This window comes from Vombatus ursinus, unplaced genomic scaffold (genome assembly GCF_900497805.2).
Source record: "Vombatus ursinus unplaced genomic scaffold, bare-nosed wombat genome assembly UNPS02014832.1, whole genome shotgun sequence".
Taxonomy (NCBI): Eukaryota; Metazoa; Chordata; class Mammalia; order Diprotodontia; family Vombatidae; genus Vombatus; species Vombatus ursinus.
This window is the reverse complement of record NW_020954610.1, coordinates 53983072-54008789: the sequence shown is the minus strand read 5'-3', so window position 1 is coordinate 54008789 and position 25718 is coordinate 53983072. Positions and strand designations below refer to the sequence as shown.

General features: G+C 34.9%; 1 protein-coding gene across 1 annotated transcript in view; it reads right to left on the bottom strand.

Moving 5' to 3' along the window:
* Nucleotides 1–112: 112 nt before the first annotated feature.
* The window catches only part of USP7 (ubiquitin specific peptidase 7), a 94385-nt gene continuing 68779 nt past the window's right edge, over nt 113–25718 (bottom strand). The window contains exons 9-31 of the mRNA XM_027839159.1: nt 24904–24984; nt 24711–24801; nt 24303–24385; nt 23823–23932; nt 21777–21933; nt 20499–20643; nt 19839–19969; nt 18499–18633; nt 16656–16757; nt 16414–16519; nt 14113–14205; nt 13915–13982; nt 13433–13533; nt 12327–12480; nt 11205–11272; nt 10388–10496; nt 10208–10285; nt 7764–7864; nt 4813–4912; nt 3360–3479; nt 2875–2946; nt 2200–2290; nt 113–1745 (exon numbers count right to left, since the gene is read on the bottom strand). Coding sequence (XP_027694960.1) covers nt 1639–1745; nt 2200–2290; nt 2875–2946; nt 3360–3479; nt 4813–4912; nt 7764–7864; nt 10208–10285; nt 10388–10496; nt 11205–11272; nt 12327–12480; nt 13433–13533; nt 13915–13982; nt 14113–14205; nt 16414–16519; nt 16656–16757; nt 18499–18633; nt 19839–19969; nt 20499–20643; nt 21777–21933; nt 23823–23932; nt 24303–24385; nt 24711–24801; nt 24904–24984 — 2403 coding nt within the window. The 3' untranslated portion in view covers nt 113–1638. The remainder of the gene's footprint in view (nt 1746–2199; nt 2291–2874; nt 2947–3359; nt 3480–4812; nt 4913–7763; nt 7865–10207; nt 10286–10387; nt 10497–11204; nt 11273–12326; nt 12481–13432; nt 13534–13914; nt 13983–14112; nt 14206–16413; nt 16520–16655; nt 16758–18498; nt 18634–19838; nt 19970–20498; nt 20644–21776; nt 21934–23822; nt 23933–24302; nt 24386–24710; nt 24802–24903; nt 24985–25718) is intronic.

Below are 25718 nucleotides of genomic sequence, written 5' to 3'. Positions count from 1 at the left end.
TGGGGTATGTGGATCACAAAATTTTGAACAAGGCAAGTGGAGCCAGATCTACTCCACAAACTGGATCCCACAGACTATACCTTAAAAAGTATTTAAAGAATATTTCCAGTCATTGTATTTGTACACGGTTCCCTCCTGGAAAACCTTTTATTTCTTAAGCTCAAATGCGACTAGTCAGAGGCCAAAAAACCAGGATTATACATTGGCAACACTGAAATTAAAAAAAATACATCTTAGTAAAACCTTGTTATAAATGCAAAGGTTTCCCAAACTGTACTTCCAGGGAGAGTAGAAATCTTCCTCAACTTCCACGTCACTCACTGAAGTAAAATTTTTATAGAAAATTTTATTCAACATACAACATTTTCCAGCAAAAAGGCAATATACAGGAAGAATTGTTGTACACTGCTGCTACAGAAACAAAAAAAAATACTGGAAAAGAATGAAAAATTAAATGTGATTTGCTGATTCTATTTTTACTGCACTCAAAACTAGACACGCTTGGCATTAGCTCCAAAATAAAAGGAAACAGTCTGGGACTGAAATAAAACTACACACAATGAATATCAACATCAGTGAAATTCACTTGCAGACTCACCCAACAAAATTAACCTCCAAGTGTTAAATTGTACATGTTCATTCATTAAATATACAATTTCATGTTCTTTTTTCTTTTTTCTTTTCCTATTTTTTTTTGCTTTTTTGTTTTGCTCTTTTTGTTTTATGTTTTTGTTTTTGTTTTTTTACAAATTCAACAGCTTACTAAATACTAGTGAGCATGCCCTCTGTGCTAAAAGGCTATTTTTCTTGTTTCTTCCATCTGTTCCCATTTAAATGAAACTATATTTATAATCCTTGCAACCTGTTTTTGCCAACTTCTGATGTCATTAAATTTGCCAATAGGCAGCATAGTAAACCTTAATTGTATTTAACAGTGTTTTTAATTTATTAAAAAGACCCAAAATGTCTTTCAGGGTTTTATTCAGTGCACCCACTCTGCAAAATGGGCAGCAAAGTAGTGGCTGAACTAAATAAATCAAAACTAGTTTATTAAAAAGATCCTATGCAGCTGGAGGAGCCATAAATCCCGAATAAGTGCCAACAATATACACAATGAAGTAGAGATCTCTATTTATTGATGTTGTGAGTTCTTTTTCTTTTGCATTTACAAATGCACAAAAGGTCATTTAAAGTATAACTGAAGGAAATAAATCAGTTGTGAGTCTAAACATAAGACTTACTTGCTGCAGGGTTGGTGAAAGAAACCATACCAGGAAGGGCAGCCAGTCAGCTTATGCCATCTATAAACATACTACAGACAAATTTTTCGCCAATATCAATTGTCCTACTAAACGTTCCCCCATTATGCTGACAATTGCCTTGCATTATGTTTACCATAAAATAACTCTCATTGGCATCCAAGCTTTATAAAAACACCTTCATTTTGCTCAAAAAGGGCAGTCAATAGATAGAGAGAAGCCAAACTGAACAGCCTCAACAAAATAAAATTAACATCAGCAGCAAATCCTCTTGCTGAAGACTTCAGATATAGTGCACGTGTACCAAAGTTCTACTGTTGTTAAAAAGGTGCACACACACACGTATTGTCCCTTGCCTTGAACAAACTGGTTAAGTAAGTCAGTTATGAATTTTAATAGCCTTTTCAAGGTAAGTGTAGCGACTTCTCTTTGGGGCTTTATTGAAATGGTCAAGCCCCAGCCAAGGCCTGGGATGAGACATGTTACCTAGGAGGAAAAAAAAACAACTTTTAGAACTATTAGCTTATACTTGAACACCAACGGTGAGAGTTGTTATGGCTTTTAAATCCAAAGGCTAGTGTGTACTTACGTATGTACGTGTGCACACACACACACCCACACCCACACCCACACACACTCTCTCTCTATGTCTCTGTCTCTGTATAATTAAATTATAATTCAACTATTTCTTATTAGTCAATGTTGAAGTGAACAATACTAGGCAAATACTTCAGGTTGTGATGTTTTGGACCCTGATACATAGTATAACTGTAGTCTAAGAAAAAAATGGCTCTCAACATTTACTTGATTAGTGACATACTAAAATAAGGTGTTTCTTCCAAAATTTCATTTAAGTAGTAGTAAATTTATAAGATTCATTTTGCTTTGACTTGCAGTTCATAAAGAATAATGGTTTAAAACTAAATGTCAAGACACTCACCCGGCTGAGCCTCAAAATCTTTCAAATTGACTTCATATTCATCTTCATTTATGTACTGGTGTCGACCCATCATTACAATGGCAAATTTAAACTTAAAAATAAAAAAACACAAAAAAAATAAAACAAAAATCTTTTCAAGTCTGAATAGAGGCAAAATGTGACACTGCTGGGGAGGTTAATTTTATCAGTAGCACCAGTTATCATCTCAAGAAATATACTGGGGTTTCTCATATACATAGATATAATATATCCTTTGGTATAATGAAAGCAAACCATGAGGGAGAGGTGTAGTGTTATTGTTGTGGGCACAGTGGGGGGAATTAACGTAAGGAGGATAAATATGTGGGAAGATAGAGTTTGCGAAGCTGCTGAGATAGGGGCCTGTTGGCATGGCTACTGGCAGGGATAGACTGGGGATGGATAATCTCTCCTATCCTAGACTGCATTCAAGATGGCTCATCAACACTGACATTTTATCTGGGAACCCCTCATTCACACTAAAAGGAACACCAGTGTTTAAGGAAAAGTGTACTTGGTTGTGCTAGAGAAAGCAGCACATTTTACATCATTATTCAGAAGCAAACCTTTATACTGTCTCTAACAATTATATATCACCTAAAGCTCTACACAGAAATGATTTTTACCTCCTCCTACAGGTCTAAGATAAATTCTTACCTTCTCAAACTCTTTTTCCTGGATATCTAGCATTGTTTGAATTCGTTTCATCACTTCTCTGAAATGTTCACCCTATAAATGATTAAATAGATATTATACCCAGTGATATTTAAAAAACAGAAAATTCCATTTGAAATTTTAAAATAACACTTTTATGTTATAAGCCACATACATGACACATTTTAAAATTTAAAAGCAAACTAACTGAAATTAATAACAAACAAAAATACATTAAGAGTCAACTCTTTGCAGTGGCCCAGGTCAGATGTCAGGAGAAAATTCAAAATTATATAAGCAGGTTATGGACCTCACGAAACCCATACTGAGTAGGAAGAAAATGACATACAAGTTTTCCCCAGCTTAAAAAAAAAACCTAATAGTTATTATGCAATTTTTTTAAACAAAAGCAAATCACTAAATAAATGTATTATAAATGATTAGCCGAGTAATCAAGAGAAACAGGACAATCTTAAAAAATGACTTACCTGGTGTATCCTGAGCAAAAATGGTATACCAAAAGTTCCAAAGACCTCTTTGTGGAAATGAGCCACTGTGATTAGCATCTCATTTTCTTTATCTATATCTACCTGGTCCAAGGGTATTTCCTGTAGTCAAATTAAATATTCTGATCATGAGCAGTTCTGATAAACAATTTAGAAGACAGAAATAGGTAGATTTACAATTAATACACAAACAAATCCCAAGTTTTTTGTTCTTAAATAAGTCATTTCTAAACTGCATTAGTTTTTTTAAAGGATATATTGACAATCAAAATTCAAACGATTTTCAATATAAAAGCACCATTCTAATATACTTATTAACTAATGGTTTCAGAGAAACTAGAGAAGGGTTGTATGAAATAACGCAGTGTGAAGTGAGCAGAATAATTTATACTATAACACTAACATTGTTTAAAAAAAAAAAACAAACCCAAAACACAACTTTGAAAGCCTTAAAAATTGTGATCAATCATGATTACAGAGGACCAATGATGAAGCATGATACCCGAGTCTTGACAGAGAGGTGGATGGACTAAAGTGCAGTTCTGACCATGTCACTTTGCCTCTCCTCATTCAATAAACTCCAGTGGCTCCTTATGGCTGGTCTCCAGGATCAAACAGAAAGCCTTTTGTTTGGCTATCAAAACCCTTCATAATCTGGCCCCCTCCTACTTTTTCAATCTGCTGAAAACTTCCTTGCCATACTCTGCTCCAGAGGCTCTGGCCTCCTTTTTGTGTCATGCACAAGACAACCATTCTCCTGACTCCTTGCCTCAAATTCTCTCATCTACATTTCCTGGCTTCTTAGAAATATCAGCTTAAATCCTATCTTCTACAAGAAGCCTTTCCTGATTCCTGTTAAAGTTAGTGCCTTCCTTCCATTGATTATCTCTTTTTTATCCTGTATACAGCTTGTTTTCTCCCAGTAGACTGTGTGCTCCTGGAGAGCAGTGGCCGTCTTTTACCTTTCTTGTATCCCCAACAAATCAGAAGTACACAGTAAGCATTTAATAAGTAAATGTTTGTTGACCAAGTCCATTACCTCTCTGTCAGGAGGTGAGTAACATGAGGAAACTATAAAATAAGTACCTAATGGAGGCTTTCTTCTGCAAGTAACCAGAGAACTTTAAAAAATCATAGCATTGGATAGAACCCTCTGAAACATTTTTTGCCCAAAACAAAAATTTGCTTAGAGTCCTCTATTTGCAGAAATATTTAGGATCCATTCCCTCATGAACTGGAAAGCTATTTTCCATCAAAAATGTAACATTAAAAAAAATTTAAGGAAAAGATTTAGGTAGGAGCCAGTTGTACACTCTAATAACTGCTAGTTCTATACAAAGTTTAGCTTTTATCATAAACAGTCAACTTCATTGCAAAGAGGAATAAGATAATCTTTTATAATTCCTTTCAGTTCTAAATTTTATGATTTACTAACCTCTATTCGAAATGTTCGACTTGTTGCAGGTGATAAACATTCTAACAATTCATCTTCCTGATGGACACCAATAATTTTGTAGCTTACAATTTCTAGTAGCCTTAAAAATAGGAAATGAGTAGGAACAGAATTAAAGAAATTTTAGAAAAATGACTGCTTGGATTAAATTATTACAACTAGGGGTACTTTCTGAACTTACCTATTCTAAATTTGTCTAACAGGAATCACTTTATGGGGTATATCACTTAACCAAGTTAACAATTCTTTTGGTTGAAATGTCAAAGGGGGTTTTTCCTTCTTAATGGTAGAGGGAGTTGGGGAGAGAAAAAATAGATGGTAATTGGAAAAAAATTACAAGAAATAAATGTGAGAGGGAAAGATGGGATAATGAAATGAACACTAACTTTAAATATACATGGACAAATAACTTATTAAACGTTACATCTGAATTAAAAGGCTTTTCCTTATTTTAAGAACAGCTATCATTAAAACAAATCTTACAAGTCAGACAATTATTCATCATCTTAATTGATGATGCCTAAACATTGTCTTCTTATCAAAAGAGAAATAAGATCTGATGATTTCCAAATAAAATTTAAGGGTTTTTCATTCATTCAGCTGTCTACCTCTCTCTGCCTTACTGATTTTGGCTAACACCAACAAAATGTCAGGCAAAGATAGAAAAGGAGAAGACTTAAATTCAAATTCAAAATAATCAATTTAATTCTTTGTTGATAAACCTAGATTTGTTGCTTTCATTTGTAACTATCCCTCTGGGATATAGAGAACAACCCACCCTATGACTTGTAGGCTTCCCAACTCATGCTATGCCAGTCCTTTCAGGGTAGAGAAGTGGAAATGATGAACATTCTCATGCCTGGTCTTACCCTTCACAGCCCAGTGACTTTGCACTCCTGTGGATCATCGGCCAAACCATATTCCACACCCCTAACCCACCTGATTCCTTATTCCCAAACCCCTCGACCCTCCCACCCAAAGCTTCAATTTAATTCCACCCAATCGTTCCATTGTGCCCTCTGCCTGCTCCACAGGCAAAAACTTCCCTTCATCTTCATCTTTTCTTTCCCCCACCTTCTACCTATTAGTTCTTATGGAAACCTAGCTTCCCTCTAATGACACAGCCTCGTTTCTGGTGCTGGCTGGCCCTTCATTCATTCTCCTTAGCTCTTCAGTCAAGGCAGAAGGAGTTGAAATACCCCTTGCTTCCCCATTGCCACCTGCAAGTTCTTTCCATTCTTCCATCACTCAGTAACTTCTCTTCATCTGAGGTTCACACTAAACACATCTACTACCCAATCAAAAACTTGATAGCTGTTGTCTCTAGACTCTCAGGTCACTCCTCTTCCTCCCTCAATGAGTTCAATAATGGGTCACCATTTTTCCTTTGTCTCCAACTCTGCCCTCATACTAGGGGCCTTCCAATATACCTATCGACTCTGCTAACCCAACCATTCAGTTCTTCAACCTACTCTACTCACCTCCAGTGACCAACTCTTCTACCCAACCTTAGCCACATGCAAAGATGGTCATACCCTTGATCTTATAATCACATATAAATATACAACCACCATGTTCAAGAACTCTGAATTACTGCTGTCTGACCAGAATCTATTGGCTTTCACCTCTCCCTCTGCCTTCCCTTAGAAAACCCTACTCTTCATCCTCACTACGTAACCTCCAATTCCTTGACCCCTCAATTCTCCAAGGCCATCTGCCCTGCACTAGTCACCATTTCCTTTTCTCCCCACACTGATTGCTTGGTGAACCAATTCAACTCTGCAGTGTCTTCCTCTCTTCAATCCCTAGCCTCCTTACCATATCTCTAATTACACCCAGGCAAGCTTCAACTCTGGATGATTCCCACTATCTGTCACCTTCGTACCTTCTACTGAATAAAGGTATAAGACACACAATGATTCTGACTAGGTCCACTACAAGTTTATGTTATACAACCTCAACTGGGTCTTCACTGCTGCTAGGCAATCCTATTACATCTACCATATCAACTCACTATCCCAACTCCTTTTCTTACCTTCTCAAGCCCCTGGAGCTTAGCATCTTCCCACTGTCTCAGCTGAGGACCTTGTTTCATATTTTACAGAAAAAAATGGAGGCCACTTGCAGTGAACTTCCTCTTCTCTCTTCTCCTTTAACTTCTATCACTCAGATGTATCCTGTCAACTTCTCCTTCACCCCTGTCTGAAGTGGCCTTACTGCTTACCAATGCTAACCTCCACTTTTTCAGTTTCCCCTACCCTGAAAAAACATCACTTGATCCTTCGTTTTCCCTTTCTACTAACCATTGTCTTATGTATCTTTCTGCCCTTTTGGAGTTAAAATCCTTAAAAAGGCCACCTATAATGGAGAGAAGAAATGGACCTCCATTTCTTTCTTTTCACTCTCTTCTCACTTCCTTACATTCTGGTTTCTGATCTCATACCACCAAAGCTGCTCTCCAAAATTACTAATGATCTCTTATTTGCCAAATGCAGTGGTCTTTTGTAAATCCTCATTCTCTGTGACCTCTTGTTAGCTTTTAACACTGTTGATCACTTTTCTCCCTAGATTTTTATTCTCCTGGTTCTCCTCCTATCTGATCCCTTCTGTCTTTTTTGTTGGATCCTCCTTTTTTGGGAGTCTCACCCACAGTGGTGAGCATGGTGCCTACTTAATGTTTAGATGAATAGGGGCAGCTAGCTGGCACAGTGGATAGAGCTCCAGCCTTGGAGTCAGGAGGCCCCGAGTTCAAATTTGGCTTAAGATACTTGCCACTTACTAGTTGTGACCCTGGGCAAGTCACTTAACCCCAACTGCTTCACCAAAAAGCAAAAAGAAGTTTAGACGAATATAACTGAACAGTTTGTCTTAATTCCTTTGAATTTGTCTTAATTCCTTTACACTTCCCATGACTATTTTCAGGAAATGCTTACCTAAGTTTCCCTGACGCTTTCTCACATAGTTCTACAGCCTTTTTACATTCTTCTAACAGGTCCCGGACACACCCATGTTTGTCTGGATATAGTGTTATTTCCTAAATAGTAAAATAATTAAACACACACTGTTTAGAAAATACAAAATGGTTTTTTCATCCAAGTGTCCCAATGTCTCACCTTCATGTGGAAATGACCAAGTCCTCAAGGGTGATGCAAAAGGAAAACTAGCTATAGCAGATAATACAAAAGCGGGGCAGTGGTGCAGCAGCAACAAATTGTGGCCTAAAATTTCCAAGCTAACTACAGAAACTCTTGTCACTAGATAATCCTCCCCTCCCTCTTCCCCAGAAATTCATGACGCTGTCTACTTAGGTATGGATGAGCTATTATAATCTACATCGCATCAGACAACAATAGACATTTTTATGACATTTTAAAAAAGCATTTCTTTCACAGCAACCTTGTGAGGTTCAGAGAATGTGTATTTTGCAAAGCAGTAAACAAAAGTGGTATGACTATCTAGAATCACAGACTATCAGAGTCACGACACCTACATCAACAAAATAGTTTTCATAGTGTAAGGTACCTGCAATAATAATCTAATCTGGCCTGACACAAGGTATGGAAAAATGTTATGTTTAAAATGGCTAATTAGTAGTTTTACTTCTAAGTGTCACCCTTTAGAAATGTCTGAAATACTGTCCTGAAAATGTATCTGGAAAATAAAAGCTTTTATTTTAATCAGAAAGTTTTATAATGCTTCAATATGCAATAATAAAACACACTATTACATTTTCCTAAGGAGGGTATGGTAAGGTGAAAATTTTATTTCACCTCATTCATCTTCTATTTACCCATGTATTTCTCACCTGCATACCCACCCGAAATACTTCTAGTAAAATTCAAATGACAAATACTACTATTTTAAATCAAGAGAGAAGATGTGTAATATAGTAAGACAATCTGAGACTAAAAATGTAGCAGAATAATTTAAAAACTCTTAATTTACCATGCCCCACATGCAGTGTGCTGGTAAAGAATTCTTATACAAAACCATTTTAAAAAGAAGCTGCAAGGTATAGCCTACTGCTATACCTTGAGGCCAACTCAGAAGCCAAGTTCCACAGGGAAGTTTTAGTAGAAAGAGAAAAAAAATTTGTCACATATATAATTGTTTGCTCATAAATTATCCCAAATTTCTAAGCATGGTTTCTCCATGTTACATCTTTAAGTTTATTACAATTGCATTTACTTTAAAATGGGCTCACAAAATGCTACAACTGCAATTTGATCAGCAAATCAGGGAAATATGCAACTTGTTTTTATCCCAGAGTAATAAATGGCTATGACAGCCAGCGTCAATTTTGCATCTAATCCTTCGAGACCCAGGCGAAAGGTAAGGAAAATATTCGCCAAATTCTCCACAATTACAAATAAAAAGGATGCCAAAAACCTTATTCTTTTCATAATATTGCAAAAATGGTAGTACTCTCTAAAGGGAATTTGTTCCTGGATGTGATTTTCTCAGTGCACAAGAAAAAATTAAGTACAGATTTTTTTTTTCCCGGGGGAGTGGGGGAGCGGGGAGGAGAAAGGAAGTATACTTGGAAATAATTTTAGAGGTATAAAAGCTCAGTAGCAATATAAATTAAAATTTTTTTCATCCAAAAATATCTTCAGGATTATTTTTACCTGCTATCGCCAATGTGCTATCAAATATTTTAAAATATCTTTTTTATATCACTTCCTAACTTTATAGATAGGGCTTTTTTTTTTCCACTGAAAGAATGAAGTAGAATATACATAGATAAATATTTTCATCTGAATCATATGAAGCAATGCTAGAGGCAGCTAGATGGTTCAATGAATAGAGCACTGAGCCTGGAGTCAGGAAGACCAGAGTTCAAATCTTAACCTCTGTTTGCCTAGGAGGCAAGCAAGCAAGGTGGCTCAGTGGATAGAGTGCTGGGCTCTAAACCCATTTGGGGTTTCAGTCGTGTCTGACTCTTTGTGACCCTATTTGGGGATTTCCTGGCAAAGATACGGGAGTGGTTTACCATTTCCTTCTCTAGTTCGTTTTACAGATTAGAAAACAGAGGCAAAAAGAATTAAGTGACATGCCCAGGGTCACACAACTAGTAAGTATCTGAGGTCACATTTGAACTTAGGAAGACTCATCTTCCTGACTCAGGAAGACCTAAATTCAAATACAGCCTCAGACACTTAAGTAGCTGTGTGACCCTGGGCAAGTAGTAACTTAATGCCTGTTTGCCTTAATCCACTAGAGAAGGAATTATCAAAACACTCCAGTATCTTTGCCAAGAAAACTCACGGACAATAGGGTCCATGGGGTCACAAACACTTCGACATGACTGAACAACAAGAAAACTTTAATGAGGAAGCTTACAATTAGCTCATATTATACATTTTACTTTGCTTACCTCTTCCCTAAATTGACTGTTTAGCCAAATACATTTAAAACTCCTCCGATTTTCAAAATCTGTTATTTTCATTTTCAGCTAGGAAAAACAAACACAGTTTAAACATATATCCACAGGTATTTTCCTCCCACCCTTTTCGTGATGATTGTCACTTCACTTATAAATGATTTGGCTTCCTACCTGCTGGTAGTAAAGTTTCTTGGGTTGTCTGGGCTTAAAGAACTGCAGGAGATCTCTTAAAGTACCTTCATAATTATGTCTAAGAGGATTACCTGGGCCATCCCTATAACTACACAAGAAAAGAGTATATAAATATCATTTGTTTATTTGCACCTACAGTCTAAACATCTGGCTGTACATACAGAAGCAAGCCACTATCCTTTTAATCCTAGGTATGCAATTCAGGATCAACCATTTGGAAGTGAGAGTGGAATTACCTAAACCAACAGATTGAGGTTGTCTTTTTTTTTTTTTTTTAAATAATCACAGATGAAAATAATCTTGCATCATGGCAAATACTGCTATGAAATATTTACATATGAATATATGCTGAAGTTTCTTTTAAAAGTTTAGTATTCTGAAATCATATAAATGAAACTGCAAATAAAATAAGCATCCTTAAAAATTATACTTTGACTTACTCCTTTACATTTCAGGCTAATTGCCTGAAAAAGCTCTTTTCTTCCCATTCAACAAGTTTCACATGATCACCATCTTCCAGCTAACACACATTCTGCAACCAGTCACCCTTCAGTTTTTCAAATCAGTGACTGCAAAATATTAAAATACAGAACCTCCTACTCTTTCCTTGGGCCAACCCACCGCAGTAATAGGAAGCAATGGAATGCCACTGAAGGAGGAGTTGCTTGGTATGGGGCAATTGAAATAAACAAAAAAAAGGCTATAACTTATTTTAAACAGGTTTCACTATACCAGAGAAAGCACATGGAAATAAACACCAGGCTGAACAACACAGATTTCTATAAATACATCTTACCCTTGGGACTTGAAAAACTGAAGTAGCATTGGGTCTGTATTTAGCCTCTGTGCAACTGTCTTCGCAACCTAAGAAAAGGAAATGGTGGTGATGACAAAGTATGACACAAACTAGATCAAAATGTAAAATTTAAATAGAATTATGAGCTATCAACACATGACCAGTTCTCTTGGTAAATACTGAAAGGCATAAGGATATGGATAGAATATGACCTAGCCAATAGTTTTCTTAGCTTTTTCACTGGCTCATCATGATTGGAGATGATCTTATTCTCAGTCTTTGCAGTTCAAGAAAAAACCCTCAATACATTGAAATAACCTGGTTCACATAATTTTTATTCAAATATTTTAGCTTACCAAAGGAATATATTTTCTTATTAAATATTAACTCTTAATACTGCTCCATTTTCCTAATTACAGTTATCAGAAATTCAATCCTAACATACTAAGACTGGAGAAAATGAAAACCAATTTATACACAATTTACTGGAATTTATATTCCAGTGAATTGCCTAAGATGGCCAACAGCTTTCAAATGGAGTTTGTTTTAATGGGTATATGTAAGAATCTTCCAAATCCATTTTCTACTGTCTAGTTGTAAAATGCAAAAGCAATGTTGGTAGAAATAAATTTTATTTTAAGAAATCACCTACACCCCAAAAGCTGAGGTTAATTTTTACACATACCTATTATATTGTGGTTACACAAAACACACACACACACACACACTCCTCCCCTTGCCCCCCAGTCTAAACTTCCCCAAAGTTGGGCTTTGGGATACAAAAACATAAAGAGTGTGAAGTATAAGTAACAAAAATGTATACTTTGTTGGGAATAATGGGAAGGGGGACAAGTCATACATCTCATTTCTGTGGGAACATTACAAATAATTAAGGAAGGAAAAAAGTGAAGAGTATGTCATGGGGAAAATTCTTAATATAATTTAAAGTGTATTATGTGTTCTGAGTATGACCTACAATGCCAAAATGACCCAAGTTTAAAATTGATAGTCTGAACAATTTCTTGCAGATCCTGTTTACTAGAGAAGTTCTTTTAACTAGACTGAAGGAAAAACAATTTTTTCTATAGCTTGGGAAGCAAAATTGCAATTTGTAACATATACCTGAAAATAATTCATCCTATTTGACAAAGTAACAACAAACCCAGGATCATTAGGAATAGTTTTATCACAGAAAATGACATCCACACGGTGATACAGGTCTCTGAAATACTCCTTTGCAGTTGGTAGTTCACTGTTATCATTTTCTGGGTCATCTCTGGAAACAAACAAACAAAAAAAACCAACCTAAGTTATTACTTAAAACTATGTGATAGGAGAAATGGTTAATACAATTTACACTAATATTTTTAAAAGATATTTTCAATGAGAAAATTAATGTGATAGAAACTTATCTACATCATATTGACATTAAAATGTTATGTTTTGTGGCTTAGAAGACTACAAACTAGTATTTTAAAATGGTCTAGGGCAAGACAAATCTACATTTAGAGGCACAATCTATTAAGATTAATGTCTCACAACATAAGTTTTTGAATAACACTCAGAAAATTTATTTGCATGATCTTAAAAATAAGACGTTCTAATCTGCTATCCAAAATCTGGTTGTTCTAGATGATGTTTAACTTTAAGCAAGGAAAATCTTTAGTATTAGGCCATATTTAAGACACAAATCTATATCCATGACAGAAAGTATAGAAATATTCATTTTAAATCCCAATATAACCATGCCATTCAATCTAGCACATGGACTACAAAAGAAAATTCTCTGACATCTACAGTTCAGCAATCTTTCTTCGGTAGAAAGTTAAATGAGGCTAATTTGAAAATCAGATGACTAGAGAAATATTAGAGTTCTTTACTTAATCCTTCTAAGATTACAGATTATCACTAGAAAGGACCTTGGGGGTCTTCTAGTTGTCTATAATATGCCCATTTTATAGAGGAGGCTCAGAAAGGATAAGTGCCTTTCCCAAGGCTACCATGGCAGCACACAGCAGAGCTGGTGCCTAACTCAGTTCACAAATTGCTCTTCACAAAGTTAGTTGTGTTTGGGTTTAAGCTTATTTAAATTTAGATAAAAGGCATCAAGTATGCGGTAAACAAAGGCCAGGTTTTAATTTCATATGACAAATTCCCACCATTCAATAAGAAAAAGTTTAACAAGTAGTTCAACTTGATCATAATTAAACCCTTCAAAAAGCACTTACTTCTGAAACACTATGATGTCACCATCCATTAGTTCATCCAGTGCTTTATCAAGAGACACATCATAATCCTGAATTCTCTCTGTTAAATTCGGTTTAACTTCCTATCGTAAAAGATAATATGAAAAAAACAAAGCAGCTTTTGTTTTTATAAGAATTGAGAAAAACAGTAATCTAATAACAATGCATAGCATTTACTTTCTTCAGTAAAGAATTTTCTTAATCATTTTATCTTAAACATATCTTAAACATATCATATGTTAAACATGTAAGGATTCTTAACTAAACCCTAAGTCACAAAATAGGTATAAAATTACTGTGACATTAAATTTATTTTCTTTAAATCACAATCTGGCTATAAATACAAGTTTGAAATTGTCACTACTTTACACAATTTAATACCAATCAGGATGAACAAATGAAACTTAGAACTACCATTTAACATAGCATAGAATGTTATTGTAGAAAAGGTAATCAATCCAAACCTCATAGAGGATAAGGTTAGTTTCTTGGGAAAATCCTGCTCTTTCACACATAACTGGGAGCAAGTCGCCTAACAAAAAAAAGAAAACAGCATTGTAATATACTGAACATTATAAATATAAAACATTACATTGTAAAATACTGAAATTTTAAGTACCAAAATTCTAGATTGTAAAAGAAAAGCTTACGTAAAGACTTACGAATTTTACAGGATATAGGCGTATAGATATGTCCACAATAATTCAAACTCCGTGTTTTGGGATCATACATCTTCAAGAATAGCATTACATCATCTGTAAATTGATAAATAGATTTTTGCATAAATACCACACACACACCACACACACCATATTAAACACCAAAAACATTAAGTTTAAAAATAAAGTTCACTTATTGTTTCATTTAAACTTGATTAGTATTATTAAGAAGCTATAAATTAATGCCAGGGGCTCAAATTATGTTGGACTCTAACAAATTTCTGAAGTTTATTTGTTTATTATGATATAATTACACTGGAGTAATGGTGGTGAAAGAACATTAGTCTAGGATCAAATACAGGTTCTTCTTTGAACTGTGTGACTCAGGGCAATCTGTCAGTGTTGTAACAGATAAACCTCAACTGAAGTCCTACCTCATAATGGCAAGGAGGTGGCCCTAAGATCTTTAAGCCAAAGTACAGGCATTAGCAGGTAGTATAAAAAAAGACAAGGCCTAATATCCTGAAGTACATTAGGGACATTTAAATACTTATACAAAGTATCTTAGGAACTCATCAATGTAAATATTCCCCTCAAAGGAAACCATCTATATCTTCTCAACCTATGCCATTCCTGTCCATGTCAATCTCTAAATCTGTCAGAGAAATCTCCCAACATGTTCAAAACATTACCTCTAGAACATGTAATATTTTACATTTAAATAACAAACATGATTAATACAGAAAAACTTGAAAAGATATACATGGAACTGATGCAGAGTGAATGAAAAGGAGCCAAGAAAACAATATGTGCAATAATTATAACAATGTAAATGGAAAGACCCCTCCCCCACCCCAAAAGACGTGAACGTTGCAAAATTACAAAGACAGGAAACCCATGAATGTAGTACATTGTATATATTTTCAATGTACTGATCAGTTACGCTTATTTTTTTCCCTTTTGTTGTAAGAAATATTATTTATTATTAAAATGGATCTCAAGGAAAGGGATGGAGATGAAGTTATTTACAACATTTTTTGTTGTAGCAAAGAGCTGAAAATAAAGTGGCTGGCAATCAACTGGGGAAAAGCTGAACAAATTATATAATATCTGGCTCCTTTCTACCTCTCCTGACTTCTTACAGCCCTCCATGTATGATCCAGTTATAGTGGTCTACTCCCAGTCTGTCAAACATGACTCTCCATCTCCCTTTTCTGTGCCTTTACACTGGCTTTCTCTTGCTTTGTTCCCTTACCTCTGCTTCTTAATTTCCCTGGATTCATTTTGAGACTACAAAAATCCTAACTTCTGCAACAGGCCTTTCCTGTTATTTCCCTGCCTCTCAGCTGCTAATTAATGCCTTCCACTTTTAAATTACCTCCATTTAAACACACATTCTTTCTTGCCAGTACCAATTTAATAATATGATGTCTACCCCATTAGAATATGTACAACTTGTGCAGATGGGCTTTTTGGTGTTGGGATTTGCCTTTATATCTTTGCTTAACACCGTGCCTTGTGCAAAGTAAGTGTCTAACAAATGCTGGTGAACTATGAATGTAACGTAATGGATTACTATTATTACACTATTTAAAAAAAATGAGGCTTGTGAGGTTTCTCAAACCTGAACTTTTTTTTCCCTACCCATCTTCTTTTATTCCCACTTATGTTAGCAGGTATTAAAGTACAGATTAATTTGGTTTGGAGGAATCTTGTCAAGTTCTTCATAGGCCTACACAGGACTATTTTCACTTTTCTATTTCATAGACTGTCATGGACAAAGAATATCACTTGAAGACCATCTATTGTCAAAGGCCATATACAGCATCTACTTCATCTACGACAAGCCTAGCTATATTATACTGATAATAAGTTCATCACTAGAAGTATGGTCTCTTTTGAAGTATGTGCTAGATGATTAGCACCTCTGACTTTTTTGACATGACTTTTGATTTTATGTATTCTAAATTATGTTAAACAACATACAAAAGGCTAAATCTGTATGATACAAGGAGGGACCTCAAATATATACATCCTTGGTTCACTTTTATGTATTGTATTGACATTCAGAGAGTCTCATCTCTGTTCTTATGCTCCTACAAAAGCTCCAGTTCCTCTTTTCTACTCAATCACACATGCACAGAGTTGTCACATAATCCCAGAATAGTCCCTTTCTTCCCCTAAATTCTATTTACAAGTGGTTTACAGAAACAACAACAACAACAAAAACTACATTAGGGAACACAATTCACATTACCTTGTTCTTAGTTTATTACAAAGATTTTATTTTTAAGAAGAACTTACGGTCTTTATCAAACTTCGGTAATGTTGCCCCACTAGCAGCCATCTCAGGATCTACTGTTTCAAGGAATATCGTCCATGGATTTTCATTGTCACTGAGTTCAATCATCTATTTGGAAGAAACAAAGATAGTCACTGAACTTGGTAACAAAAATTTGCATTCATAAAATGAAGATGTGATCCCATATTTTTAGAACTCTCTAGGCTGGATCATATAAGAGGCTAATATCACGTATAAAACTTACTGTTTTATTGCCATCTGCTTCATTATCTAACATTGCTGGTCTTTTTGTTCCATTACTCCTTGCCTGCATGGGCCATAATCGAATCTGATCCTGTGGAAATCCCTAAACAAACAAAACATAAAATCCCAATAAAGTCTCATAACAGATAGAATACTGGACTTGGGACTCAAAAAGGTCCGAGTTCAAAATTGATCCTTACTAGCTAAGAGACTCTGTGAAAATCACTTAAAATCTTTAATCTTAGATGCCTCATAGGGTTGCTATGGGGCTCAAGTGTGATACTATACATAAAAGTATTTTGCAGACTTTAAAGAATCATTTGAAGCAGCATGGTGTAATGGATGACGCTCACCTTAAAGTCAGGAAGACATGGGTTCAAAGGCTGCCTATATAGTATTGTGTGACCACTACCAAATCACTTACAACACTTGGTGCTTGAAAGCAACTCCAAAACTTAAGTCATTGATAAGGATATTAATCTGTGTGGGTGACAGAATTTTCCACCTTGATAGTTCCCTATACTGATAAAATCAAAGATCAATCCTCACATGACCTTCCCAGAAAAAGCAGCACCATATCACTATCAGCTATTTTTATCTTCACACTTTTTTTCGGGCTAGGCAATGGGGTTAAGTGACTTGCCCAGGGTCACATAGCTAGTAAGTGTTACGTGTCTGAGGCCAGATTTGAACTCAGGTACCACCTGAGACGCCACCGAGCTGCCCCTATTATCATCTTCAACTAGTAAAACATCTCAACACTTTACAGCACAGGCTGTAAGGAGTCAAAAACACTAGTGTTCTGCTACCAAGAATTCTCTTGCTTCTCCGGAAAATCTATTATAACTGCAATCTTGTTTCCCATTCCCTTCCTACCAGGCAAATAGTTCTTGACTACCCTCTTTATGAATTATCAAAGCTTCTTCTGTTAGGTACTAAGCATAAACATGCAAGGGGAAATGTGACATCTGAGAATCAATTTTGTACCTTGGTAAGAGTGCTAGTCAAGCATAGTTATCAATAAAACAAAACAACAAAGACCTTTAATCTCATGAAGGCTGCTGCAGTGAGGAGTTTGCTCAGACAATGTAGACCAGTCCTTCCTCTGATATTCCAAACTAAAATACTAATCCATCTTTGGCCACTCCTTCCTTTTATGTACTGTGTCCTCCATTAGAATGTAAGCTCCTGAGGTAATGGTTTATAGGTATCTTCTTCTTTTAATTAACTTGTCTCTCAAGGAGAGAGACACAGGGGAAATGTAAGTGACATAAAAACAAAAAATAGCAATAAAAATCTTTATTGAAAAAAGGAAGCTCTGGGCAGCTAGGTGGCGCAGTGGATAGAGCACCGGCCCTGAAGTCAGGAGGACCTGAGTTCAAATCGGGCCTCAGACACATGACACTTACTAGCTGTGTGACCCTGGGCAAGTCACTTAACCCCAACTGCCTCACCAAAAAGCAAAAAAAAAAAGGAAGCTCCTCCAATGCAGTGAACTGTTTTCCTTTGGTATTTATATCTCCAATACCCGGAACAATGCTTGAAATATAGTAAACAATTTCATTCATTCTCTGCAATTCTAGCTTTTGTGGATTTCATAGCAACATTATAGGAAAAATATTTCTAGCACTTAAGGGTGAAAAGAAACTAACAATGGTTTCATCAGTTTACCTCATGACCTTCATACAAGATTTGGACAAAAATTCATCCCCATAAGATATAAAGTGAACATAATTTTCTCATTAGAAGTTCAGTCAGGAAAAATTTTCCCAACAAACGGAACCACTGAACTAGGGCACCAAAACTGAGTATGTTACAAGAATCATTCAACAAAATAAACTTACCATGGTTTGAGAAAGATTCTGTACAAACTCAGCTAATGAGGAGTTTTTTAATACTTTGAAGACCGTATATTTTACTTTTTCTTCATCATACATATCATTGCCTTGGTGCCCACAAAACTGGTCCTCGGTCACTATCTGGAAATATGCAGTGACATGTAAAAATGATTAAAAATAGGAAATCTATCAACCAACCTTAATAAATAAAATCAATGTGATGATTTACAGCTAGTTCAAGGAAAAATTGATAGGGAAAAAAGACTAAATACAAATAACCATATATACCCACAAAAACCACAAATTCTAACTCAAAGAACGTCAATTCCTTTAAGAAAAAGAAAACTGACATTTTTTTCTGAGTCAGGATACCATATCATATTCATATATACTAAGAAAATCAAATGAGAAGCAATGTGAAGCACTAGATGAATGCAATCTATTTTCTGTATAGTGCAAATCTAGTTTAAAAATTTGATTTATTCTCTCCAGTAGAATGTAAACTTGAGTGCAATGTCACCTTCCTTTTTCGATGTCCCTAACAAGTTTCTTCTCCCTTCTTAGCCTGTTGTAAAACGCAAGTAGATAATAGTCCAGTGTACGTAAAAAGACATAGGCACTAAAATAAATAGGTAAATAAATAACTCTTGGTAGACCCAAGAGTTGACATCTGCGGAAAAAAAAAAAATTAGGCTCAAACTAGCCTGGACATTTCAACTCAGGAATCTAACAGGGATTTGGAGGATAAGAACACAAAGATGAAGATGATAGTAGTAATGTGAGATAATAGCAGTTAGACACACGGTCAACACAACCAATTTGAGGGCTGGGAAGAGGGGGAGAAGGGGGAGAGAAATAGTTTATGGAAAAAAAGAAAAGCAATTCTGTCTCTTCATCCCATTAAGACTTTTTGAGCACAGGGCAAGGGAGAAAAGGACTTATAAGAGAAAAATTGAGAGGGAGACACTATGATCTTCCAGATGGATATTTATCTAAGTGGTACACACACTTGGGGTGGGCATGAATCATTAATCACCTGTCTTGCTCAACAAGTTTTTGATTAGTGAATGTTTTTCTTTTGTATTTCTATAGTTCCTAATCTAATGCTAGGCAGACAAAAACATTTAAAAAATACGATAAAAGAAAAATACAAAAAAAAAGAAAAAGACAAAAGAAAAATAGCTCCAAATGTTGTTTGTAGCTACGTCTAATTTTTCTCATTTGTCACATATTACTCCTAAAGTCTGAACATTCATAGGAATTCATGCTTTATACCCATGCTTTTATACCTGTCTCATCTAACAGTCAAATAAGGACTTTGTGCCCTCCTTGGTTTGGAAGCTGACCTGCACTTGCATATAGAGATGGGCTTCCTGCCGCTCCTTCCTCTTTTGAGCCTCTATTCTCTTTTCTTCTTGTAAGCGTTCTACCAATTGTTGAGGAATATCATGATCAGTGACAGCTTGCAAAACTTCACCTGGAGAAATAACTGGGATTTAGTTTAAAATTTTTAAGTGATTCAATTCTACTCCTCTGAAGTGAATATGCTAATCTGATAAATCATTTTTCAATTTTATTATGTAGTCTGGTCTATTGCCTGAAGAATTACTTTGTGCCATGGACTCATACCAAAATAAAGAATGAAAAAAGATTTTCAGCCACATGCCTGATTTAACTAACTTTCCCCTGAAAAAATCTGACAAAAATTTTCAAATTTTAATTTTCAAAATTAAAAAAAAAAAATCTCTCCCACCTCCCCCAAAAGACAATATATTATATAAATCATCTAAGGTAGTTGCTGATAGGATACAAAAAATCTATACGACTTCATAACACAATCTGTGTTGACTGCTTATACTAAATCCTCCCTCTAACCTTTTTTATTCTTTGTTAAAAAGGATGCTGAGTAGAGAAAAATGGATATATTCTGAAATGATGATGAGAAAATAATTTTAAATGATCAAGAAAGAGAAGTATACAATAAAAATAACAAATTATATACTTACTCAGTTTTGATTCCCTGATATAAACTAACATATAAGCATTAGTACAATGCCGAACTGATAAGTCATCATCATGACCTCCATAATTATGCTCAATTGCTTCTTCCTTTGTACACCTTGACACAACATCGTCATCAAATTTACACCACTGTAACCAAAATGGATATTGCTGAAACAATATATACACCAACCACATGACACATAAATTAAAATGTTAACTCAGCAAGTGAAGGAATTGTTGTTTTTTTTTTTTTGGTGCAAAATTTTGGGGGGTATTGCCCCCTCTACCCTCCAGTGTCTAGTGTAGTGCCTGGTACAAAGTAGAGGCAGTTAGGCAGAGCAGTGAAAATACATTTCTGGGTTTGGAGTCAGGAATTTGGCCTTGTTTACTTATTAGCTCTGTGACCCTCAGCAAATCACTTAAACTATTTGCCTCAGTTTCCCCAACTGTGACTCAGAACTTAGCACAATGCCTGATACAATAGTCCTTTTAATAAATCTCCTTTTCTTCTTTTCTTTGATAAATGTGATTTAATATGGAGTCACTGGTTCTTTATGAAGTTTTAATATATATCAAGAAACTCTTATGTTTCATGATGCTTTCTCTGCAACAATTCTTTTTCCACTGATTACCACAAAGTCTACATACATAAAAACCATAATTCCATCCTGGAATCACATTAACTCAAAGAGCAGAGGGGCTAACAGGTCCTTCTAAGCCATTTTCTTCTAGAAGTTTTACTATAAGTACCCACAATATGATATAATGCTAAAGAGCAGTGGACCAGGGGTTTGAAGAGTGAGTTCCAGTCCCTTCATACCATGTGACCCTGGCAAAGCCACTTAAATTCAATTCTCTGAAGCCTCAGCTCCTTTATTTGTCAAATAAGAGGAATCCAATTTGCCCTGCCTACTTTAGGCATAGTGAAGACCAAAGGAGATATTGTATATGAAGCGCCTTGAAATTAGACATGTTAAATTAAAAATGTTAAATATTGTCATCATTATGACAAAACTCCTCATACAGGGATTCCTCAATGATACTTAGGACATGCTCTCTATAAATAATGCCCTGACAAGACAGTGGTAAGAGAACCTCATCAGATCAAAATACTTGTTAAATGCTTTAAAAGAGATGGCTATAAAAATTTAAGACCTGGATAAATTTTGAAACAAGTAATGTCTTAACAGAGAAATGAAACAATTACAGGTAAACTCAAAATTATTAAGTTTATTTTTAAAAGAGGTGGCTATATTTGGGGTTTTACTTTAGGTACTTACTTTGCCATCCCCTCTAGGGTTTAGGTAAACCACATAATGTCCACCATGATTATCTCCACTATGTACTAGTACTGCATGAAGAATATAATTTGCAGGATCCTTGGGATCAGTTTTTTGTAAAAACTCATCAAGTGGCAACTGTTCAGGAAACTCAAATCTATTATGAGAGAAAAAAGAAACAGCTTCAACAGATATAAAGTATTTCAGAAAGTTATGCTTATCACTAGCCAAAAAAAAAAATCTTAATTAGCCATGTTAATGGAAGAAGTCATGACATGGTTAACACAAAGATAGATGACATAAAAATAACTCATATTGGCCGTTGGATGGTAATTTTTCTACTTACTGTGAACAGAGTTGTTGCTGATTTTCTGGAAACTGAAAAATTTTCAAACAAAATAATGAAACCATAGTATCCAACAATTCCATCTTGTCCTTTCTGTTCCACAGTCCATGCTAGGAATGGATTGCAATACTTCTCAGGTTGTGTGACCAAGAGGCAGCCTAAAGCAATGCTAAGACTTTTCTGAAGCTCAATTGATTTGTATCTTTCTTTGGGAAAGGATGCAAAATCAATGCAATGAATGCAAGATCAATGAATCAATGTGTGACAAGGCTGGGAAAAATGACCTTATGCTGAATGAATAAAAAGTGCCAGAGGTGATGCTGTACTGAACAGCTATTCCCCACTTTTAGAATGCCCTTCAAGGACTAATTCAGGTGGGGCTTCAGAGTATGAAACCTTTCCTAAACCCATCCTTCATGCACCATGCCAAAAATCATTATTCTGTTTAAAAAATGTCATAGATCATTTTTTGTCTCTTTCCTTTGCCCTTCATAGCTGCAGAGACAGGTGGACATCCATCCCTGTGGATTTGGGGAAGGATTCAGACTACAAGGTAGCAAGGAAAGGGAAAGTTGTATTAAAAGAGACCTTCCTTGAAGATTATTAAATGACCCACTACCACTGAGATTTCCACAGAACTCTTTCATGCTGAATTCAACACCAAAGGTCTATGGATTACAGTTTGAGAAATGCTGTACTTAAAAGATGTTATCATGCTTTAGGTAACACTGGTAAGATCAGAGGTATTGGAAGAAATACAAATGAAAATGCAGCTTTTGAGAACCCTTCACAGAATCCCCTTAGTAAGTTTGATTCAGTCACCAGGCAGTATTTAAAATTTGATTCACCAAAATTCCAAATTGTCCAAATATTGACAAATTTTGATAAAAACATCAAATGATGTACTTGATAACTTTTAATTAAGCCACATCTGTGTCACTGTTTATAAACAAAAAAGGAACAGCAAAGATATCCAGCTCTTATTTTTTTTAAAAAGTCATCAACAACCAACCAATTTAGAAGCATAATGAACCTTTTGAAGAAAATTATATTACTAGTCTAAATTTTTTTAATCCTCACACTAAACATTTATATATGACCGCATCTTTCCTCTTTGCTGATATTAGAGAACACATTTAATGATTACTAATAAAAACAACACAAGCACACTATCATCAGCAGGATACATGTTTATGTTTACCTATTTACATTTGTACCTTTTCCCTCAAATCACAACAAAAAACTTTCTAATAAGCTTGGGCAGAAGTTGTGCAAGTCAGAAATTCTGCACTATGCTATTTTCAATATCAGTTGCTTTTAAGGAACACGAACTACAACAGTTAGCTACATGAACTGTGAATCTTATATAAGGCTATTTTTGTAATATGCCTAAGAATCCCTAATATACTATAATAGATAGTAAAAAAAAAATTCTTTTAGTGGGCTTGAAGGGAGATCAAAATTGCTGAAGATGCACTGAAAACACATCCTGGGCTGTGAATATTGGGGAAACAATAATTTTTAACTTATCTTGAAGTTCAGGTATTAATGCCACATTTATATAGAAATATAATGTAAATTAGTTAGAGCTGCAGACTAAGTAACATATATGTAAATCAAAGTGTCTTAAACCTCTAATGAATGGTAACATTCATTAGGTAACATGAAAACTTGTTATCTTAAAAAAATCTACATATTACCTATCATTTATCTTGATATTTTGGTCCGTTTGTGGGTCATACATAAATCTCATAAGTTGCAGATGTAACACTGGTGGCAACGTGAGGAATTTCACACCTTTTTCAGCCTCCTGAACAATGAAAAAGAAATGCAGGTAAGCTATAATTATCTCTTTTAACCAAAGCACCAGCATTTAGACATTTAATTTTTATTATGTCAGCTGTCTAGTCTCATTTTTTAAAATATGTAATTATGATCAATTATTTATAAGACAACTGCAAAGCCACAATATTAGGTATATGCTTATATTCCATTCCACATAAAGATCTGGATCTGGGATAGGTTTGAGGATGCCCAAAAGTGACAACATACAAATTTAATTAAAGGAATTCTACCAACATTATAATTTGGCTGGCAATGAATTTAAAAATTAAGGTAGATGCCAGAAATATACCACTATCAATGAGCTAAGAGATACTGTTATAAAATTCACAAGGTACCTGCAAGCCATGTTCTCCAGCATCATATTTGTTGTCACCATCTAGCTGTTCTACTGCCACATAATCTATGAAGGATTCAAATACTAGGAAAAAATACAAAACATTTTTACAAAAATGTGGTTATTACAAGCATTGTAGTATATAAGTCAATTTAAAGACTTTTAAAGAATTCAAAGATCAACAAATTCAACAACAACAAAATGTTTAACAAAATCATAAGCAACTTTTTCTTTACTTGGCACCCTCTTCATAAAATTGCAATTCACTGTACCATTATAATTATCAACACTGGAGAAAAGGTGATAGGCAATCAAAGCAGGCTAAATGGAAAACAAATGCATTTAACCAAATATAAAATTTTATTGGGGGCTTAATTTAACAAGATATTATTATGTATGTGCAACTTACTATTTTTTTTCCCCTTTATACTTAGCTGGATATCATAATAATCTTCTCTCCGATCAGATCGATAGTCCACATCTTTGCACTGGATATAGGACTGCAACAAAAACATACTAGCTTGATATGTAGCTTTACTACAAGTAATTAGCAACCATTTAAATATTTCTTTCAAAATAGTTTTAGTGGATATTTTACATACCACCATCTTGCCTCTAAATAATTTAGGTATGGTGCCTTCTACACACGTTCCTTTCATTTTATTCTCCACATTGTCAAGCAACTGAAACAGAATTTTAAAACTTTATTTATTTTAATGATTATATAGCTCCTATTATCATGTATTATTCTACCATATCATAATCATATCAAATTATATAGATCATAAGAATTGAAAGGACCTGAGAAAGCAAGTAGTCAAAACTTCCTTGTTTTACAGATGAGAAAGCTCAGATTAAAAATGACATAAAACTAATGAGCTGCACAACATGAGTTTGAATTCATTAGGTCTTCTGAACCCAAATCCAGTATTCTTATTCATTAATTTTCTAGATACTTCTATCACAAAATAAGCTAATCGTAACATATGTAAAGATAATGATGTCTTAAGAGGCAGAATAGTTGTGGAGCAGTTCTCAGAACAAGAAAGCAGACTTAGTTTGAAGTCTAATGAAGTTTGTAAGCTTTGAAATAAGGAGAAACAGAACTTGATTTTGGCTATCATGGGTCTAATATAGCTAAGCTACAAGAACGATGGTGGCTACACTGTCACTAACTAGTAAGACAACAGAATCTTACATTAGCACCAAACGGGGTTTAACAATCCTCAGGGGGTTGGAGGGAGGGTGTCACAGAAAATATTGAGTTATATGTCCTGTAAAATGTGCTAATCCAAAAATGCCAGTCTAGGCTATGCTTTACTTTTTGGGGAAAACTACAGGCTGTAATAAACTGATCTGTCTCCAAACTTTTAAATTTTATTGTGCTTTTTTTTCTTTAATTTCCATGTAACTCTTT